This window comes from Eubalaena glacialis, chromosome 4 (assembly GCF_028564815.1).
Source record: "Eubalaena glacialis isolate mEubGla1 chromosome 4, mEubGla1.1.hap2.+ XY, whole genome shotgun sequence".
Classification (NCBI taxonomy): Eukaryota; Metazoa; Chordata; class Mammalia; order Artiodactyla; family Balaenidae; genus Eubalaena; species Eubalaena glacialis.
Genome location: NC_083719.1, coordinates 36,312,131 through 36,332,889, shown reverse-complemented (window position 1 = coordinate 36,332,889; position 20,759 = coordinate 36,312,131). Strand labels below are relative to the sequence as shown.

Below are 20,759 nucleotides of genomic sequence, written 5' to 3'. Positions count from 1 at the left end.
TGATGCTCTCTGACCTCTTCGTAATGAGCACTACAGAAGCTCAGTTGGGATACAAAAAAGAAATGAAGGGAAGACAAGAAAATGCTAACAATGGTTTTCTTTGGCAGCTGGGACTACAGATACTTCAAACTTTCTGTTTTACTTTATTGTCCAAATTTTCCTTGTTGACTGTGTAGTCTTTATATAATAGAGGAAAAAAATCTTTCAAATTAAAAAAAGTAGATTGGCTATATGCTTGTACATAATAAAATTCCAACCTCACAACAAAAAACACTTCCCTTGATCTCTAATGGTTGAAACCATGGGATTTTGAGACAGAGTGACCTCAGTTCAAGTCCAAGTTCTATCACTAACTAGCTTTGTGACCTTGGGCAAATTTCTTTAGTTCTCTAACCCTTGGTTTTCTCACCTCTAAAATGGGAACAAAAAGAGTCTCTTAGTGTTGTGAGGACTAAATGAGATAATGCAGGTAAAGCCCTTATCATAAAACCTGTTACAATAAGTACTTGGTAAATATGTTTTTAGCTGAAGAAACGCTCTATGTGTCAAAAACTAGTAATTTATACCACCTTTTCTTTAATAGGATATTTTTATTACACTAATTTCATTTCCTATTACATTAGTTTCATTCTCATATTATTTTATACTTAAAAGGCACTTTTGCACACTCTCAGTAACACACACTCTACCTTAACATTATGATACAAAGATTAATATCATAATGCAAATATTATAATGATAAGATCCACCTGCTAGTTGACAAAAGAAACCTTTCCCTGGTCATATTTTTGTAAAATAATACTTGATATAATAATTAATGCAAAAGCATGGAACAGTTACCACTATTACTTTAAGTTAAATCATATTAGAGCAGAAAAATATTTTAATGATTACATTATTTGTTAGTTCTGAATCCAAGTGATAGAAATTTTCAGAGGGCAAATATGATAAAGATTCAAAGGCCACTATAAGGAATTAATTTTGGAATTAACGTTTTAAAAGATTCAGTTGTTATACTGGAAAAAAAACAAAAACGAGACTGATTACACAGGAAATGTACAAGAAAACGTTGATAGTGGGAAAAGGTGATAAAAGTGGGCCTTTTTTTGATGAAAGCAAAAAGGCTTAGAATGAACATCAGTGAACCAGAAGGAGCACGTCTTCACGGTAATACAGCTGTGTGTGTGAGTTAGATAATGACTTATCACACATTGTATGGGTAAGTATACTAGATGAGTCATCTCAAACTATGCCTTTTGCATATATCAGCTCAGGACATAAGACAGTGATTCTTTAAACTGTGTCCCTGGATCCCCAAAAGTTCAAATTTCAGCCAACTCTGGGGCCACTGTGGTTGGGATGGAGAACAGAGAGAGAATGTTTTTAGACACCCTTCCATCCCTCAATTCAATGAAGACCACTCTGTTCTTATTGGATTTGTTTATATTGCTTCATATTTCATTTGCTCAAAAGATTCTGCAGCTGAAAACCACTGATCTAGAGCTACTGGTTGGGATAACCTTTCACACATGTGCATTTCACATGACAAAAATCAACTGCACCCTTAAAACTTTACGTTGTACATTTCCTATATAAAATTTTAAGTCCCACATTGCATAACTCTTCCAGAAACTAAATAAATATGACAAAAGTTTATTTTGTCCCTTAGTATTAATTCACATCCCAAGAAATATCTTCAAACCAACCATTTGCCATATTACGTAAGGACAACAAAATGTGTTGTTAACTTGTCATTTTTGTTTACTGCATCTCATTTATATCAAATGTGAACAAGGTGAAGCCCAAAGTAGAATCTGTGGCACATTTGATATGCTACATCTAAGATATGAAACCTAAGAAAACTTTCAGTTCGTGTGTTAGCTTTAAGAGTCTATTCAGGTTAGTCTTTTTTCATGCACCGTTTTATTTTTTAAACATTTTCATTTGTCGGTGCCTCATTCATATTAGCAAGTTGTCACTACTAATAGTTTTCATGCTTAAAATCTAATTCAACAGGTTTCTTAGATGAGCTGATTTCATAAGCATCATCTGACTTCCAGATTTTTCCCACTCTCCAGGCAGTCAGCAATACACTGTACTCACATAGTTATTCCTATCCCTGCCCCATGGCAGGCATGGTTACTCAGTCACAGCCACATTCCTCTGAGCTGATTGGGCCTTGGAATTCTTTTATACACAGTGGTCCAGGCAATCAATGGGGAATGCATTAGTGCTGGTGGGCGAATGAAGTTTATTGCCATCTTGGCCATAGTTAGCCCTCAGTTATCAATATGGGTTTTGACACCAGATGAAACTTCCTCAAGTGCACGCATTTTCCCTATTCATTAAATATTTTATGAATTTACCTACGTAAAACCTAATTAAAATGGTAAATCTACCGATATGTATATATTAGATTGAACCATATGAAACTGCTAATATCCAACCATTTTTGACCCTATGACAACAGCAATTTATGTTAACTAAACTTATTGTGGTAATAATTTCACAATGTATATATAGCAAATCATTGTTTACACCTTAAACTTACACAATGTTCTATGTCAGTCATACTGTAATAAAACTGAGGGAAAAAACAGTAATTTCAACCTAATATATACATAAATATACACATATATACACACACACATGAAATACAGTGTATCCCTGTTAAAGAACAGATAAATTCCAAAGAACAAAATTTGGGACATTATGAATTCAGAAGTCAGAAGTACTTTCTTAGCATAGACTCAGAAGCCTTATAATTAGTAAACTAAAAATAAGACTTTCTACATTGCACCCTTTCCCTTTCTCATCCTTTATGACTGAAAAACAGTACTAGATCTATGTGAATTTTAAATCATTTGTTCTAAATTGTTATCACTACCCTTGTTATCGACTTCAGTAAAATATGAGTTTACTCTATTAAGGTTTTTGGATAATTAGAAATTACTAACACTATGGTTTACTTACCGTACAGTTTTTCATGAAAACAGATATTAAGATATTGCATTTCATTAAAAAAAAAAAGTCATTTCCTTTGGTGGAAGGAAATACTACTTCCCTTCTCTCCATGAAGATTAAAAAGTAGTGTACAATAGCATGCAAAGTGAAGAGCCATTTCCCACTGATGACTGTGAAACAATACAAGTCTTAAAAATAATTTAAGTGCACTCTCAGAAGGCTGCAATCTCCAACAATCATTACAAGTAAAATCATTGTAAGAGAGAAGAGCTACAGTGAGAGTATTTCTATAGCACCACTGTGCTTTTGTTCGGCGGGAATGGAAAAGAATCAACCTACCCAGCAATGTTGGCCATGGAGCTTAGCGCATCGTATCCCTGAGCAATTGTGACTCTTGGAACCTGGTCCATCGCCAGAACTGTAGTTTTCCTTTTGGAAAGTTTATTTAGCAAGTCTGGATTTTGGGTTGGGTAAATAAAACTAATCAGTGTTCCCGATGTTTTTAAAAGGTCAGCTTCATGAACACCTAACGTTGGGTTAAGCATAGGGGCTCGTACCTAAGAAAAAAGTCATAACCAATTAAAAATGTAAATGCCTTTATAATATTTTTAAGTAAACAAAACAATTAAAATAATATGCCATGATTGAAATAACACTCCAGAAGTAATCTCTCAGCAATAAATTTCTGACTCAATTCCTAAACAAAATAAAGCACACAAAGATCTATGCCACCTATCATCTCACTGAACCTATGACCTGGTCTGAGTAAGGAGCACACATGCCTGGAAATAGGGTTGGGACAGGTTTGATAATGACAGGTAGAGCAGTAAAAAAATATGTAGGTTCTACAACAAACCTGTTCTCCCAAAATCTATTACTCTGGTAAAATTAAGACATATTAGAATAAACAGGCAGGAAGTTTTTGTTGTGTGTTCAAAGATTCAATTCTTGTTAATTTTGGCAAGCACAAACATTTGGAGTGGTGAGAAGTTAAGAACAACATAAACTAAAATATCCATGGTAATATGTATCAATTTATGTCACCTTAAAATTCCAGAAGAATATTTATAGATGAACACAACTCACACTAGTAGCCTTACTGAATCGGGTTTAAGCAAAAAGCTACAATATATTCTGTTAAGTATCAGTCAATGAACACACACTGCACATGCTTGAAAGTTTCAAACGTCCACTTTTTCAAGCCAAATTTTTAAAAATTCCATTTAAAAAGGTGTTTTAAAATGTGTTTCACATCCCTGTTTAAAATCAGTCTTAAAGTTTATCATTTCATTAGCTCCCAATTTGCAGCAGTAGTGCTTTTAGGCTAGTAAGCACAGAAAAAAAAAAAAAAAAAACAGCTCTGAGATTTATGTTTTAAAAGGAAACAGAAACACAAACACTGGGTCAATACTGTCATTTCACAGCATTTCATCTCAATTTACCTATGAGACACCTTTATCTGTTATTCCCATTTCAGTTGTTGATCTGGTGATGCATGTGATTTTAGGTTCTGGACTTTAATTAAGACTCTCTGACAAGGTCTATTTTTCCTCAGTGAGAATCTATAATATAGATTTAATAAAAATTAGAGGACAACTTTGAATTAATTCTCCTGGCCCCTATCAAATGCTCAGCTGAGACTGTTGACATCTGAGTGAGTTAAGCCACTAGAACGTTTCCCTGAAGGTGCTTTTCGGGTCACTAGCTCCTCAGGATATTAACAGACTTGACTCAAAAAAGAGACCCTAAGATCAAGTAGTTTATTAGTACAAGTATAAGGTTACTTAAGTTTTTATATTATAGGATTTCTCAGTGCATTTAACATGCTCATACACATTGTGAATCCCTAAAAGGAACACAGAGCATTTCTAAAATTTATGTGCACCCTACTAATCCTTTTTTGTGGGACATCTCAAAAGGTTTTGGTCCCTAGAACATACATTAGAATGGATTATACTCATTTTTCTATTTTCTGTAAGCTCTTTTATTATACCAAGTTACATTACCAAGTATCACTATACCTAAACACTTAAAAACTTAAACTGAATTACTATTTATCTCCATATCATATTGTTATTAATTTTCTATAGAAGAAAAGTTTTGCGTCTCTACAAAAAAACACTATTTAAGACCCTATCAAGTTATTCAGTGGACTGTATGTTAAAAAAACTATGTGATTGATTCCCCCTTAGAAATTAATGTAGAAAAAAAGTGGGTCTATCCTGAAAAAGTAAGAAGCTTATTTTAACCAGATAATCATGCTTATTTAATCCATACTTCCTTACTTGCCTTGGCTACAGAAGGCTTAGGATTTAAGTTAATGTTCAGATACAGTCTCTCTTCTTTTCTCTACATGATTTTTTTACTTAAGATTTTATTTGTAAAGCTCTTTAGCATATAGACCTCTATTACACATTACCTTAGGACCTTTTATTAAAGCAGGTAAGGCTGCTCTAAGCCCAACACTGCTTTTTCCAGAATAGTCCTCCCTCTCTAGAAATAGTACCTACGTCAGTTAAATCACTGTTCCTTCAAGGTATCAGGAACATACCTGTAGATCATTCTACATTCGGTCCCAGGAGGAGTTCCATGCCTCCTTTCCATTCTAGAAGCAGTTAAACACTCACCTGAGGGTACTGTGGACATATAGAACCATGTACTGCAAATTTTCCCTAGGCAATAAGAAGGGAATTTCCACATAGCAAATGTAAAAAGGAAGATCACTTCTTCTTTTCTCATGGTTAAATATAGGTCACATTGCCTGATAAAAGTTCTACTGGAACATGAAGAATATTCACAACATGCAACCATTTCGTTGAGAAAAAAAGCATCATTTGAAAGTATGAAAAACTATAAGCATAGAAGAGGTAATTTAATCTTTCTACGAGAAGATTTAGAAAAGTCAGCATGCCATAAATGGAAGGGGGAAAGGAATAATTACTTTGACCACCAAATCAGAAGCCAGCACTTCCTTCACCCCTTGGATCTGGGCACCTGCTGCTCTGTAGTGATCATCTGAGAACCTGGAAGCTTCGCCAGCACCCGATTCCACAACAGTATTAAAACCCTGCTTGACCAAGGCCTGAACGCCAGCAGGAGACAATGCCACTCGCTTCTCATTTTGGAAAATCTCTTTGGGGACCCCAATAGTCAGTTGCTTATATGGAATTCCTACAACAAAGAGAAAAAAAAAAAATTTGGTAAATAACAACACCAAAAGTCAGTGTTTTAATAATACGGTTCAGGAAACAGAAATGGGCAGTCTGTTCAAAATATACTGCACATACAGGTTGCTGTTCAAAATGATGTTCCTGATTCATACTCATAATTTTTTGACTTTTTTTGATAAGATGACTGGAAATTTTTATACCCACTCTCCTGAAAATCCTAAATATTTTATTTAACCAAATGGCTCTCTTCAAGGTCTATAACTAGCTTAGTTTATTCTTAGGGAAAAATACCTTCAAAGGCCACTCAACAGGCTAACCCCAATCATCTAACTAACCCTCTCAGGTTTATAGTCTCCTGGTCTTTACCTTTAAGGAAGACAGAAGTAATTAACTATTTTGAAAAACAATCCTACACTAGACACTTTGATGGCCTGCCACACCCAAAGTCCTTTTCTTGGCAATTTGGCCACAGGCAATTCTTCATAGATTTCCAAGCGTTGTATCTTAAGACCTTCCATTCTTGGCCACAGCTGATTAGACCAGGGGTCGGCAGCTGGATCAGAGATAACAGTCTACAGGCCAGACCTAAGGAAAACCAGCAGCCCATGAGATGACTTATACAGGAACTCTGCCCGAGGACACTCCATGTTGGCCAATGACTATCCAACCCAATCAGGTTCTCTCAAAGGGAGTTTGGATGCAAGACCCACGGAAAAGGACAAAGAGAGTAGAATGGTGCAGCAGCTATTCATAAACACAGCCATGAGATAATCAAAGGGAGGTCAGCAGCCACAGTAGTAGAAACATCAGTAGTGGACATGCAGAGGAGTCATGGCTATGAAATCCAGAATAACATCCCACTTTTCCAAGAAGTAGATGAAGGGTTTCCTGGGCTCCCATACTTCCCAAGAATCCATAAAAATAAACCCTCATCACAAAATATAACCTGATGTGATTGTGTTGCCTGCAACACAAAAGAACCTGTATAACACAAGAGTTAAATTATTTATATATGGTTCAGACCAGACTTAGCTAAAGTAGACTAGTTTCTTCTGTTGTTTTACTCAATATATGGACACATACAGATATTTTTTTTAATGAAGAGCGTCTGCTTCTATATAAGTTTTACTAAAGTTTAGAAAACCCACTCTAGCAACCTAAACTCTGAATATATATAATAAAAAAATAAATCAAATTATCTCTACAGAGTAATTTATTGAGACCTTAGAGAGACTAAATCAACCTAAAATAGCTACATTTGGACATACAGTCTTAGATCCCACACTGTTTAAGCAGTAATAATTGATAGTAAGCCAAAGGCAAACATATGCTGAATCTTGCTCTCTACTTAAGAGAGGGAGGAAAATAATTGAAAGCTGGCAAATATCTTGAATTAATGTGCAAAATTAAATTACATAAACTTATCTGGAGTTCACTTATCTGACAACCTCAAATTATCTAGGTCCTACATATAAGCCAAGGAAGCTACCAAAGACAAATGAAGTCATATCAAAAGGATTTAGGATCCAACCACAAAGGGCTTCCGCTGGCCAAATATGAGCCAATTTGAGCATCAAAAGGATAATTAATTGCAATGTAGTAAAATACATCTATAAAGATGTTAAAATCCATGAGTTCAGGATAATAATAAATATTCCAGAATTCAAAAAATAAAATATTCAAAAAATAAATATTTTCTAAAAGCTTCATTGGTCAACTCTGGAGAAAGTAAGGTGTGGTAGGCAGAATCATGGTCTCCCAAATATATCCATGTCCTAATCCTCAGAATCCAATACATGGCAAAGGAGAATTAAGGTAGCAGATGGAATTAAGGTTGTTAATGGGCTGACCTTGAAACAGGGAGAATATACTGGATTATTTGGGTGGGCCCAATGTAATCACATGGGTCCTTAAATGTGGAAGAAGGGAGCAGAAGAATCAGAGTCAAAGAATAATTTGAAGACGCTATCCTGCTGGATTGGAAGGCGGAGGAAGAGGCCATGAGCCAAGGAATGCAGGCAGTCCCCAGAAGCTGGAAAAGGCAAGGAAACAGATTCTCCCCTAGAGCCTCTGGAAGTGAAAACCATTTCAGACTTTGGCCTCCAGAAGTGTAAAATAATAAATCTGTGTTATATGAAGCCAGTAAGTTTGTGATCATCTGTTACAGCAGAAGTAGAAAATGTATACATAAGAAAACCAACAGACTAGCAAAACTAGTAAATAATGGAAAATAATCAAACATCTACCCACCCTTCCAGTACAATCTCAGAGTAACTAAATACAGTTGGCCCTCCGTATCCACGGATTCAACCAACCACAGATCGAAAATATTAAAAAGAAAAAAAAAATTCCAGAAAGTTCTGAAAAGCAAAACTTGATTGTATTAGGCATTATGAGTAACCTAAAGATGATTTAAAGTGTACAGGAGGATGTGTGTAGGTTATGTGCAAATACTACACCATTTTATATAAGGGACTTGAGCATCCGCAGATTTTGGTATCCACGGGAAGTCCTAGAACCAATTCCCCATGGATACCAAGGGATGACTGTAATACAGGGAAAGATTTTTTAATAGAAAAATTCTAGCTAATAAATGAAGATAAAATGATAGAATATCACCATTTTAAAGCCCCTGATAAAATCACAGATTTAGTTAATGATCATCAATCAAATGACTACTACAGCCTTTGAGTGAAAAACTGATGGGAACTTCACAATAGATGGATCACACTGAGAGCATCTAAACTCACTGATTAATCTTCCTGATGTGCTGCAACAGATAGTACACAGCATCACCTATGAAGTACACTTGCCAAAAAAAGCAAACCTGAGTCTGATCAAGCCTCTAGCTCTAGCTAAATGTTACAGAAAATACAAGCGATAGAGAAACTGGTTAAATAATACCAAGGGAATTCAATAAACTAAACCTAGAATGTGAGAAATTCTACAGGACAACTAAATTCTTCAAAAAATAAATTAAAAAGAAAACAGAGGAGAGGAACATACAGATCAAAAGAGACCCTGTTTGGACAAGGCAACTGTTAAAAAAAAAATGAACAAGGCAACTGTTAAAAAAAAAAAAGAGAAAAGAAAAAATTGAGAAAATATGAAAACTGACTGAAATTACTTTTCATGCTTTTCAACGTGGTAATGAAAGTGTGGTTATATTAAGAAATAAATAGGACCCTCATCTTTTAGAGGTAAAAAATAATTATCTAGGAAACAGTCAAGAACCAGAAATTAAAGAAACAAAAAAAGTCTTATGCATAGTTGATATAGAGATCTTGAAGTCCGCACTTTCACTCACAAGGACAATTCCCATGTGCTCAATTTAGTTATTGACTTTTACTTTATACACAATTTTATCACACTGGATAATCTGGCTTTTCAGAACACTTTAAAAAATCTGAAGATAAGGCTGAGGGCTCTCAGAGGCAGGTACCCTGCCAATAGTGACTTATCATGAGAGAACAAGAAAAGAGCTGTGAAATCTACAAAAGGCAGACATAAGAACTCAAAAAACCTAGCAGTTTAGGCGTCCTTAACGCACAAATAGTCCTACAAACAAAAAGGGAATTATTCTATATGGCAAAGACTTCTGGTTTCTCTCAAATAACCACGCTGTTCCTCCCCTAAAAATAACAGAATGCTATTTTTATTTGAGTATGTTGCCATCTAGAATAAAAAACTAAATGGCCAAGTCTCCCTTAGAGCTACATATTGCCACCTGTCTGAGTTCTCGCCAATGAGGTGTAGACAGAGCGCTAGGAGGGTCTCTGGGCAAGATGCTTAAAGGGATCTGACTCAGCTTAGAAGGTTCCCCTTTGACACTCTCCTCCTTCTGGCTTGCACCCCAGAACAGAAGCAAGTGGGGGGTCCTAGCAAGGAAGGCCTTGTAGGCCACTAGAAGACTTCAGCTCTTACTCTGTGTGACCTAGGAAGTTAGTTGCAAATTTTGAATAGAAGAGTGACATGATCTTTCATTTTAAAAAGATTATTTCATTTAAAAAGATTATTCTCTCTCATAGTCACATACAGAACAGACTGTTGTCGGGGACAGAAGTAGAAAGCACAGAGACCACTTAGAAGACTAATGCAATAATCCAGGTGACAGATGATAGTGGCTTGGACCAGGATGATAACAGTGGTGATGGTGAGAAGAGGAGAGATTCTAGATAAAAGGTAGAGCTGACCTATACCTATTATTAGGATCTGGAATGACCCCAAGGTTTCTGACCTGAGCAACTGAGATGAAGTTGCCATTTACTAAATCAAGAAACATTAATGCAGATCAATTAATACACCTAGTTCCTAATTCCTGAGCATAGCTGAGCCATATATGTACAATTCCCCAACACCGACCAGGAAAGAGGAAGAGCTGCTAGGAGAAATGGATACTATGAGCAATAGTTTCCTGGGTACAACTCAACTGATTTGACATTTTTTTTTTCTATTATATTTTCTTTTCTGTTAGCACTGACAGTCAGGAACTTCCATACATGGAAAATATAAGAAAGCACTCATTTCGTTTTTTACTCAAAATGATCACTGGCAAACACAGGGCTGTAAAACTGCATGCCTTATTTTATCTATCATCAGGAGATCTATTGGCTCCTATGACGTGAAGTGAGACTTTACCTGGTTTTACAGGGGCTTTACACCACAGCGCCTGATGAGTATGAAATGTTCGTAAAAAATCCTTCTTCCTAGGTAGAACCTTACAGGACTCCAAACTGCTAAGGAAAGGGCAGGAACAGCCAGCCACCGCTGTTTTCAGTAGGTTCGCCATGTTCACAGGAGCTCCCAACTTTCTGAATCCCCAATTTCCTTGAAGGTAAATCACTAAAGGAAAGAAAACGAAACATTTATGTGCTGAGAAAAACACACTTTGCCTTTTGTACATCAAAAACATTAAAAAAAAAACAGCTAATTCAAAGAGGTTGGAAAATAACAGTTAAATGTGCGCATCTACAATAAATTTATTTGCCAAGTCCTTTACTTACAGAAGATGCTTCAAAAGTTTGTTTCCAATTCAGGTATTTAAAACTTGGAATCCATTTTCCCACTTAAATTGTAGTTATAAACTCACTATTCAATTCCAAGCCTAGGTCACATAAGTCTAATTGATCCTTAATGTAGCTGGAAAATTAAAAAAAAATGCTATAAAGTCCAGTCACATCTTACATGAAAGTTACTGTCTAAGTCAGCTTGTCCAGCAAAAATTGCATAAAATCAAAATTACCAATAATTTCCCTTACATGGTCTAAAATACTGTACAATACAGTAGTACTTGTTTAGCCACCGCGCTATACAGAAAACACCTGCATACTTTTCAGTGCAGCAGGGTATTCATCCTGTGAGATACCCCCCCAAACCCAGATTGACTCAGTGAATGAGAGATTCATGTTTGTTAGGTGTACATCGCAAGAAAATAAAACATGCATGGAATATGACTCCAATTTTAAACAAGAAAGAAAAATTCCATGGTTAACCTTATCACATAGGTTTGTGCTTGCAGATGTGGGCATAACTAGGAATTCTCTCAGTGGTTCCCACAAGTGGCCAGTTTTTGCCAGCTCTAACTGAGCTAGGTGAAGTGTCATTGACCTTTGCTGTTTCTGAGGCTTCAGTGGCTACCTCAACCACCCTCCGTGGCAGATCCCCAGGGGTACATGGAAGGCACTCCCACCATCCCCCTGACTCCCAATGCTCTCTTTCCTTCAAAAATGGGAAGAAGTAGAGGACCTGGAACTCCATCAATCAACCTCAGCTAACTCCACTAACTATGCCTTTAGGCTCTGCCCCATCATGCGGGCCCTCCTGGGGTCCAGCACCCAAACCCAGCAGACTCCATAAACATACTTCCAGCTTCCAGAGGAAGAAGGGTCTAACTCATTTTTTATGTCATAACTACTGCCACAACTCCCTGAAGCAACTTCCTACAAACACCAGAAAGCAACAATGGGAACAGAAGTGCTCGATCCAGGTAGGGCTTATTCTTAAGATGTCCTTTAGTTCAACAAACATGTACTGAGGGCTGAGTCTCAGAGGCACAGCCGTTAGGAGCATCTGTAGAATTAAACTGGAATAGGTCACAGACTTGGAGATAAGAAAAGTCAACAAGTAATAACACGGAAAGCAGAGTAACACAAATCCAAAGTTCCAGGCATCAAAGGAGATCATGTCCTCCTACAAGGCTAAGAAAAGGAAGGGAAAGGCATTTGAGAAGGAGAGAATACTATGAAAAAAGCTAAGGAAGAGGGAGCATGCAAGATGTGTTCAGGCATGCAATCAAAAATGTGAATAATTCTTTGCATTCAGATAGAATGCAAATATATTTTCACAGCATTTCCATATAGGTCATTTCATCACAGTCCTAAAGCATTCCTGAGTCAATAAATACCTTCCTCATTCATTCATAGGTCACTTCTAAGGTTATTCATGGCTGAGAACAGAGAGCAAATAAGTTCAGAATTCAGCCACCCATTGGAAACATTCACTGAATCTATGCCAAGAACTGAGGGAGATACAAAGATATATAAAATATAATTCTTGGATTTTGGAACCAAGATGGTGGAGTAGAAGGACGTGCTCTCACCCCCTCTGGCGAGAGCACCAGAATCACAACTAGCTGCTGGACAATCATCGACAGGAAGACACTGGAACTCACCAAAAAAGATACCCCACATCCAAAGATAAAGGAGAAGCCACAATGAGACGGTAGGACGGGCGCAATCACAGTAAAATCAAATCCCATAACTGCTAGGTGGGTGACTCACAGACTAGAGAACACTTATACCACAGGAAGTCCACCCACTGGAGTGAAGGTTCTGAGCCCCACGTCAGGCTTCCCAACCTGAGGGTCCGGCAATGGGAGGAGGAATTCCTAGAGAATCAGACTTTGAAGGCCAGCAGAATTTGATTGCAGGATGTCGACAGAATAGGGGGAAACAAAGACTCCACTCTTGGAGGGCACACACAAAGTAGTGTGTGCATAGGGACCCAGGGGAAGGAGCAGTGACCCCAGGGGAGACTGAACCAGACCTACCTGCTAGTGTTGGAGGGTCTCCTGCAGAGCCGGGGGGGGGGGGGGGCTGTGGCTCACCGTGGTAACAAGGACACTGGCAGCAGAAGTTCTGGGAAGTACTCCTTGGCGTGAGCTCTCCCAGCATCCGCCATTACCCCACAAAAGAGCCCAGGTAGGCTCCAGTGTTGGGTTGCCTCAGGCCAAACAAGCAACAGGGAGGGAACCCAGCCCCACCCATCAGCAGTCAAGCAGATTAAAGTTTTACTGAGCTCCGCCTACCAGAGCAACAGTCAGCTCTACCCATCACCAGTCCCTCCCATCAGGAAACTTGCATAAGCCTCTTAGATAGCCTCATCCATCAGAGGGCAGACAGCAGAAACAAGAAGAACTACAATCCTGCAGCCTGTGGAACAAAAACCACATTCACAGAAACACAGACAAGATGAAAAGGCAGAGGGCTATGTACCAGATGAAGGAACAAGATAAAACCCCAGAAAAACAACTAAATGAAGTGGAGATAGGCAACCTTCCAGAAAAAGAATTCAGAATAACGATAGTGAAGATGATCCAGGACCTCAGAAAAAGAATGGAGGCAAAGATCGAGAAGATCCAAGAAATGTTTAACAAAGACCTAAAAGAATTAAAGAACAAACAAACAGAGATGAACAACACAATAACTGAAATGAAAACTACACTAGAAGGAGTCAGTAGCAGAATAACTGAGGGAGAAGAATGGATAAGTGACCTGGAAGACAGAATGGTGGAATTCACTGCTGCAGAACAGAATAAAGAAAAAAGAATGAAAAGAAATGAAGACAGCCTAAGAGAACTCTGGGACAACATTAAACGCAACAAAATTCGCATTATAGGGGTCCCAGAAGGAGAAGAGAGAGAGAAAGGACCAGAGAAAATATTTGAAGAGATTATAGCCAAAAACTTCCCTAAATGGGAAAGGTAATAGCCACCCAAGTCCAGGAAGCACAGAGAGTCCCACACAGGATAAACCCAAGGAGAAACATGCCGAGACATATAGTAATCAAATTGGCAAAAATTAAAGACAAAGAAAAATTATTAAAAGCAGCAAGGGAAAAACGACAAATAACATACAAGGGAACTCCCATAAGGTTAACAGCTGATTTCTCAGCAGAAACTCTACAAGCCAGAAGGGAGTGGCATGATATACTTAAAGTGATGAAAGGGAAGAACCTACAACAAAGATTACTCTACCCGGCAAGGACCTCATTCAGATTCGATGGAGAAATCAAAAGCTTTACAGGCAAGCAAAAGCTAAGAGAATTCAGCACCACCAAACCAGCTCTACAACAAATGCTAAAGGAACTTCTCTAAGTGGGAAACACAAGAGAAGAAAAGGACCTACAAAAACAAACCCAAAACAATTAAGAAAATGGTCATAGGAACATACATATCGATAATTACCTTAAATGTGAATGGATTAAATGCTCCAACCAAAAGACAGAGGCTTGCTGAATGGATACAAAAACAAGACCCATATATATGCTGTCTACAAGAGACCCACTTCAGACCTAGGGACACATTCAGACTGAAAGTGAGGGGATGGAAAAATATATTCCATGCAAATGGAAATCAAAAGAAAGCTGGAGTAGTAATACTCATATCAGATAAAATAGACTTTAAAATAAAGAATGTTACAAGACACAAGGAAGGACACTACATAATGATCAGGGGATCAATCCAGGAAGAAGATATAACAATTATAAATATACATGCAACCAACAGAGGAGCACCTCAATACATAAGGCAACTGCTAACAGCTATAAAAGAGGAAATCGACAGTAACACAATAATAGTGGGGGACTTTAACACCTCACTTACACCAATGGACAGATCATCCAAGATGAAAATAAATGAGGAAACACAAGCTTTAAATGACACAATAGACCAGACAGATTTAATTGATATTTATAGGACATTCCATCCAAAAACAGCAGACTACACTTTCTTCTCAAGTGCGCACGGAACATTCTCCAGGATAGATCACATCTTGGGCCACAAATCAAGCCTCAGTAAATTTAAGAAAACTGAAATCATATCAAGCACCTTTTCTGACCACAACGCTATGAGATTAGAAATCAATTACAGGGAAAAAAATGTAAAAAACACAAACACATGGAGGCTAAACAATACGTTACTAAATAACCAAGAGATCCCTGAAGAAATCAAAGAGGAAATCAAAAAATACCTAGAGACAAATGACAGTGAAAACACGATGACCCAAAACCTATGGGGTGCAGGAAAAGCAGTTCTAAAAGGGAAGTTTATAGCTATACAAGCCTACCTCAAGAAACAAGAAAAATCTCAAATAAACAATCTAACCTTACACCTGAAGGAACTAGAGAAAGAAGAACAAACAAAACCCAAAGTTAGCAGAAGAAAAGAAATCATAAAGATCAGAGCAGAAATAAATGAAATAGAAACAAAGAAAACAATAGCAAAGATCAATAAAACTAAAAGCTGGTTCTTTGAAAAGATAAACAAAATTGATAAACCATTAGCCAGACTCATCAAGAAAAAGAGGGAGAGGACTCAAATCAATAAAATTAGAAAGGAAAAAGGAGAAGTTACAACAGACACCGCAGAAATACAAAGCATCCTAAGAGACTACTACAAGCAACTCTATGCCAATAAAATGGACAACCTGGAAGAAATGGACAAATTCTTAGAAAGGTATAACCTTCCAAGACTGAACCAGGAAGAAATAGAAAATATGAACAGACCAATCACAAGGAATGAAATTGAAACTGTGATTAAAAATCTTCCAACAAACAAAAGTCCAGGACCAGATGGCTTCACAGGTGAATTCTATCAAACATTTAGAGAAGAGCTAACACCCATCCTTCTCAAACTCTTCCAAAAAATTGCAGAGGAAGGAACACTCCCAAACTCATTCCATAAGGCCACCATCACCCTGATACCAAAACCAGACAAAGATACTACAAAAAAAGAAAATTACAGACCAATATCACTGATGAATATAGATGAAAAAATCCTCAACAAAATACTAGCAAACAGAATCCAACAACACATTAAAAGGATCATACACCATGGCCAAGTGGGATTTATCTCAGGGATGCAAGGATTCTTCGATATACGCAAATCAATCAATGTGATACACCATATTGACAAATTGAAGAGTAAAAACCATATGATCATCTCAATAGATGCAGAAAAAGCTTTTGACAAAATTCAGCACTCATTTATGATAAAAACTCTCCAGAAAGTGGGCATAAAGGGAACCTACCTCAACATAATAAAGGCCATATATGACAAACCCACAGCAAACATCATTCTCAATGGTGAAAAACTGAAAGCATTTCCTCTAAGATCAGAAACAAGACAAGGATGTCCACTCTCGCCACTATTATTCAACATAGTTTTGGAAGTCCCAGCCACGGCAATCAGAGAAGAAAAAGAAATAAAAGAAATACAAATTGGAAAAGAAGAAGTAAAACTGTCACTGTTTGCAGATGACATGATACTATACATAGAGAATCCTAAAGATGCCACCAGAAAACTATTAGAGCTAACCAATGAATTTGGTAAAGTTGCAGGATACAAAATTAATGCACAGAAATCTCTTGCATTCCTATATACTAATGATGAAAAATCTGAAAGAGAAATTAAGGAAACACTCCCATTCACCATTGCAACAAAATGAATAAAATACCTAGGAATAAACCTACGTAGGGAGACAAAACACCTGTATGCAGAAAACTATAAGACACTGATGAAAGAAATTAAAGATGATACCAACAGATGGAGAGATATACCATGTTCTTGGATTGGAAGAATCAATATTATGAAAATGACTCTACTACCCAAAGCAATCTACAGATTCAATGCAATCCCTATCCAATTACCAATGGCATTTTTTACGGAACTAGAACAAAAAACTTAAAATTTGTATGGAGACACAAAAGACCCCAAATAGCCAAAGCAGTCTTGAGGGAAAAAAGCAGAGCTGGAGGAATCAGACTCCCTGACTTCAGACTATACTACAAAGCTACAGTAATGAAGACAATATGGTACTAGCACAAAAACAGAAACATAGATCAATGGAACAAGATAGAAAGCCCAGAGATAAACCCACGCACCTATGGTCAACTAATCTATGACAAAGGAGGCAAGGATATACAATGGAGAAAAGAAAACCTCTTCAGTAAGTGGTGCTGGGAAAACTGGACAGCTACATGTAAAAGAAAGAAATTAGAACACTCCCTAACACCATACACAAAAATAAACTCAAAATGGATTAGAGACCTAAATGTAAGAGCAGACACTATAAAACTCTTAGAGGAAAACATAAGAAGAACACTCTTTGACATAAATCACAGCATGATCTTTTTTGACCCACCTCCTAGAGTAATGGAAATAAAAACAAAAATAAACAAATGGGACCTAATGAAACTTCAAAGCTTTTGCACAGCAAAGGAAACCATAAACAAGACGAAAAGACAACCCTCAGAATGGGAGAAAATATTTGCAAACAAATCAACGGACAAAGGATTAATCTCCAAAATATATAAGGAACTCATGCAGCTCAATATTAAAAAAACAAACAACCCAATCCAAAAATGGGCAGAAGACCTAAATAGACATTTCTCCAAAGAAGACATACAGATGGCCAAGAAGCACATGAAAAGTTGCTCAACATCAGTAATTATTAGAGAAATGCAAATCAAAACTACAATGAGGTATTACCTCACACCAGTTAGAATGGGCATCATCAGAAAATCTACAAACAACAAATGCTGGAGAGGGTGTGGAGAAAAGGGAACCCTCTTGTACTGTTGGTGGCAATGTAAATTGATACAGCCACTATGGAGAACAGTATGCAGGTTCCTTAAAAACTAAAAACAGAATTACCATATGATCCAGCAATCCCACTCCTGGGCATATACCCAGAGAAAACCATAATTCGAAAAGACACACGCACCCCAATGTTCACTGCAGCACTATTTACAATAGCCAGGTCATGGAAGCAACCTAAATGCCCATCGACAGACGAATGGATAAAGAAGATGTGGTATATATATACAATGGAATATTACTCAGCCATAAAAAGGAACAAAATTGGGTCATTTGTTGAGACGTGGATGGATCTAGAGTCTGTCATACAGAATGAAGTAAGTCAGAAAGAGAAAAACAAATATCGTATAGTAACGCATATATGTGGAACCTAGAAAAATGGTACAGATGAACCGGTTTGCAGGGCAGAAATTGAGACACAGATGTAGAGAACAAACGTATGGACACCAAGCAGGGTAAGCGGCAGGGGGGTGGGGGTGGTGGTGTGATGAACTGGGAGATTGGGATTGACATGTATACACTGATGTGTATAAAACTGATGACTAATAAGGACCTGCTGTATAAAAAAATAAATTTAATTAAATTTAAAAATTTTAAAAAAAAAAGATAATTCTTGTCTTGAGGGAGATTTTGAACTACCATTACCAAGGACCTAGTCCTATCCCAACTTCCCCACTTACCCTAGTTTCTCTTCTTGGATCATCCCAGCTCCCCAACAACCACCATTCTCACTGGTCAGGCTTAGCCAGACCTCATCAGCAAAAGAACAAAGCTGGCTAGAATACAGGCCGGGTATCATCTAAGCCTGCCGCCACTCACTCGCTGTTTGACCTGAATCTCTCAGCACCGCAGTCTGCTCATCTATAAAAGGAGCACAGGAAAGCTCCTTTGCAGGACCCCATTAGGCTCTAGAAGTTTTATGATTAGATGAGATTTTGCAATGCTTTAAAGCTGAAGTCCTATTTCATGGCCTGGAGCCTGGAAAATTAGCCCTGCCTACTTGAAAATGTCACTAAGCCTAAATCAAATAAAAATGACCCTGAAAGATATTCAGAGAATATCTGAACCATGCTATCACAGCCTAGTACTTGTTTACATCAAACATAGTACAGTTGACCCTTGAACAACGGGGGGTTTGAACTGCATGGGTCCACTCCTAGGCGGCTATTTTTCAATAGTAAATATTAACAATACTACAATATACATAGTCCGTGGTTGGCTGAATCCTCGGATGGGGAGCAACTGCAGATACAGAGGGCCCTTATTCAAGAGCCAACTGTATTCCACCTTGATTGTCACATTTTCCCCTATCTTCGCTTTAAAGCTCTCTGCTGTTTTATTATCCATGTCTTCTATGGCTTTTAAGCAATGGAGAAAAACTTTACAACTCAAAATTGAAAAAAAAAACTTTTTTTTAGTATGGCATTCATACAGCCGTTTAATGTAAGTTATTTTGGTAAATATCTCCCCTAATAGATTAAAATCCTTGGAGGCAAGCACCTGAGAGAGGATAGCATTGAGGCTAAGAGGGTGAACTCTTGGTTGGAAGGCCCCACTCCGCAATGCATTAGCTGTGTCACCCTGGCAAGTCACTTCTTTGTGTCTGATTTCACCACCTTTAAAATGGGGAAAATAATAATGGCACCTATCATACAGGGTTATTGTGAGGATTAAAAGAACACAGTATCTTTATTGCTATCAGTGTTCACTTTGGTATTACCTCTGGCCCAGTGCCTTGCACAAAATAGAGGAAATCAACAAGTATTGTTTGACTGAGTGAAAGAATAACTAGGGCTAGGTAACCTGAAGCCTGGGGATCTATGAACACATTCTCCAAGGAGCTTCAGGAAATTTCCTTTAAAAATTAAATGCTATGTAGCTTTGTGGAAAAGTGATTCCATCAGCAAAGCTAAGCAGCCTGAGCACACTTGCTGATAAGAAAGCAATCCTAAACTGTCCATTCAATTAAAAAAAAAAAAAAAAAAGCCAAAGTTTGCAAGTAAAAGGGGTGCCCTGGAGAAGAGCGAAATATTTTAAATTAAAGCACACAAGCCTCACCGTTCCTAACAGAGCCTCTCCTACAAGACTCCTTACGAACAGATTCCTTAAGGACTTCCCTGCACCAGAGGGCAAATAAAGGACGCCTGCAACTTTATTAAACAAGTTACACTTCTAAAACGAGACATACCAACCAAGGACACAATACCCTACAAAAGCTTAGACTGGCAGGCAGCGTGACTTCGCCCAAAGCCACGGGTTCAGCTCCTCCCTCTGCAACTAAACTGCCACCCTGCTGGCATCTGCCTGGGACCGCTATTTATAACCTTCCCCGGAAGCCGATTGGCCGAGGCGGCGTAATAGTCATTCCGTCTCCGGAGTTCGAATCAGCTCTGCCCCCTCCGCTGTCTCTCCCGCATTGCCAGCCTCGGCCCCACTCTCGGCCCAATAGAGGCATGCCCCGACCACCACCAGCCCGCCTCCGACATACACTCACAACTTTCGACACCAACTGTGTCTCCAGCCAGTCACCCACCCCAAATTCCCTCCGGGTTCAAGAACAATTTCGGGGCGTACAGGTGCCACCTCTCCGGGTGCACCCCGTACCAAGAGTCCTCTATGACCTCCTTTCCTCCTTCCATCCTGTAACCTGAAACAACCCCGTACAACTCCCGTCGCCCCACAAAGCTCCAAAATCTGCACCTGCACAGCTGACACCTCGTTTCCTGCCCTCAGCGAAGACGCAGTTTTCG

The 20,759-nt window shown here is 38.1% G+C and overlaps 1 protein-coding gene across 4 annotated transcripts in view; it reads right to left on the bottom strand.

The window, feature by feature from the left end:
• NNT (nicotinamide nucleotide transhydrogenase) overlaps window positions 1-20,759 on the bottom strand; it is a 96,263-nt gene that overhangs the window by 74,617 nt on the left and 887 nt on the right. For 3 of the 4 annotated variants that reach the window (XM_061189239.1, XM_061189238.1, XM_061189236.1), the window contains exons 2-4: window positions 10,773-10,976; window positions 5,906-6,135; window positions 3,304-3,521 (exon numbers count right to left, since the gene is read on the bottom strand). In XM_061189239.1, coding sequence (XP_061045222.1) covers window positions 3,304-3,521; window positions 5,906-6,135; window positions 10,773-10,923 — 599 coding nt within the window. In that variant the 5' untranslated portion in view covers window positions 10,924-10,976. Of the gene's footprint in view, window positions 1-3,303; window positions 3,522-5,905; window positions 6,136-10,772; window positions 10,977-11,137; window positions 11,274-20,759 lie in introns of all 4 variants that reach the window. The other variant, XM_061189235.1, reaches the window with a different exon arrangement.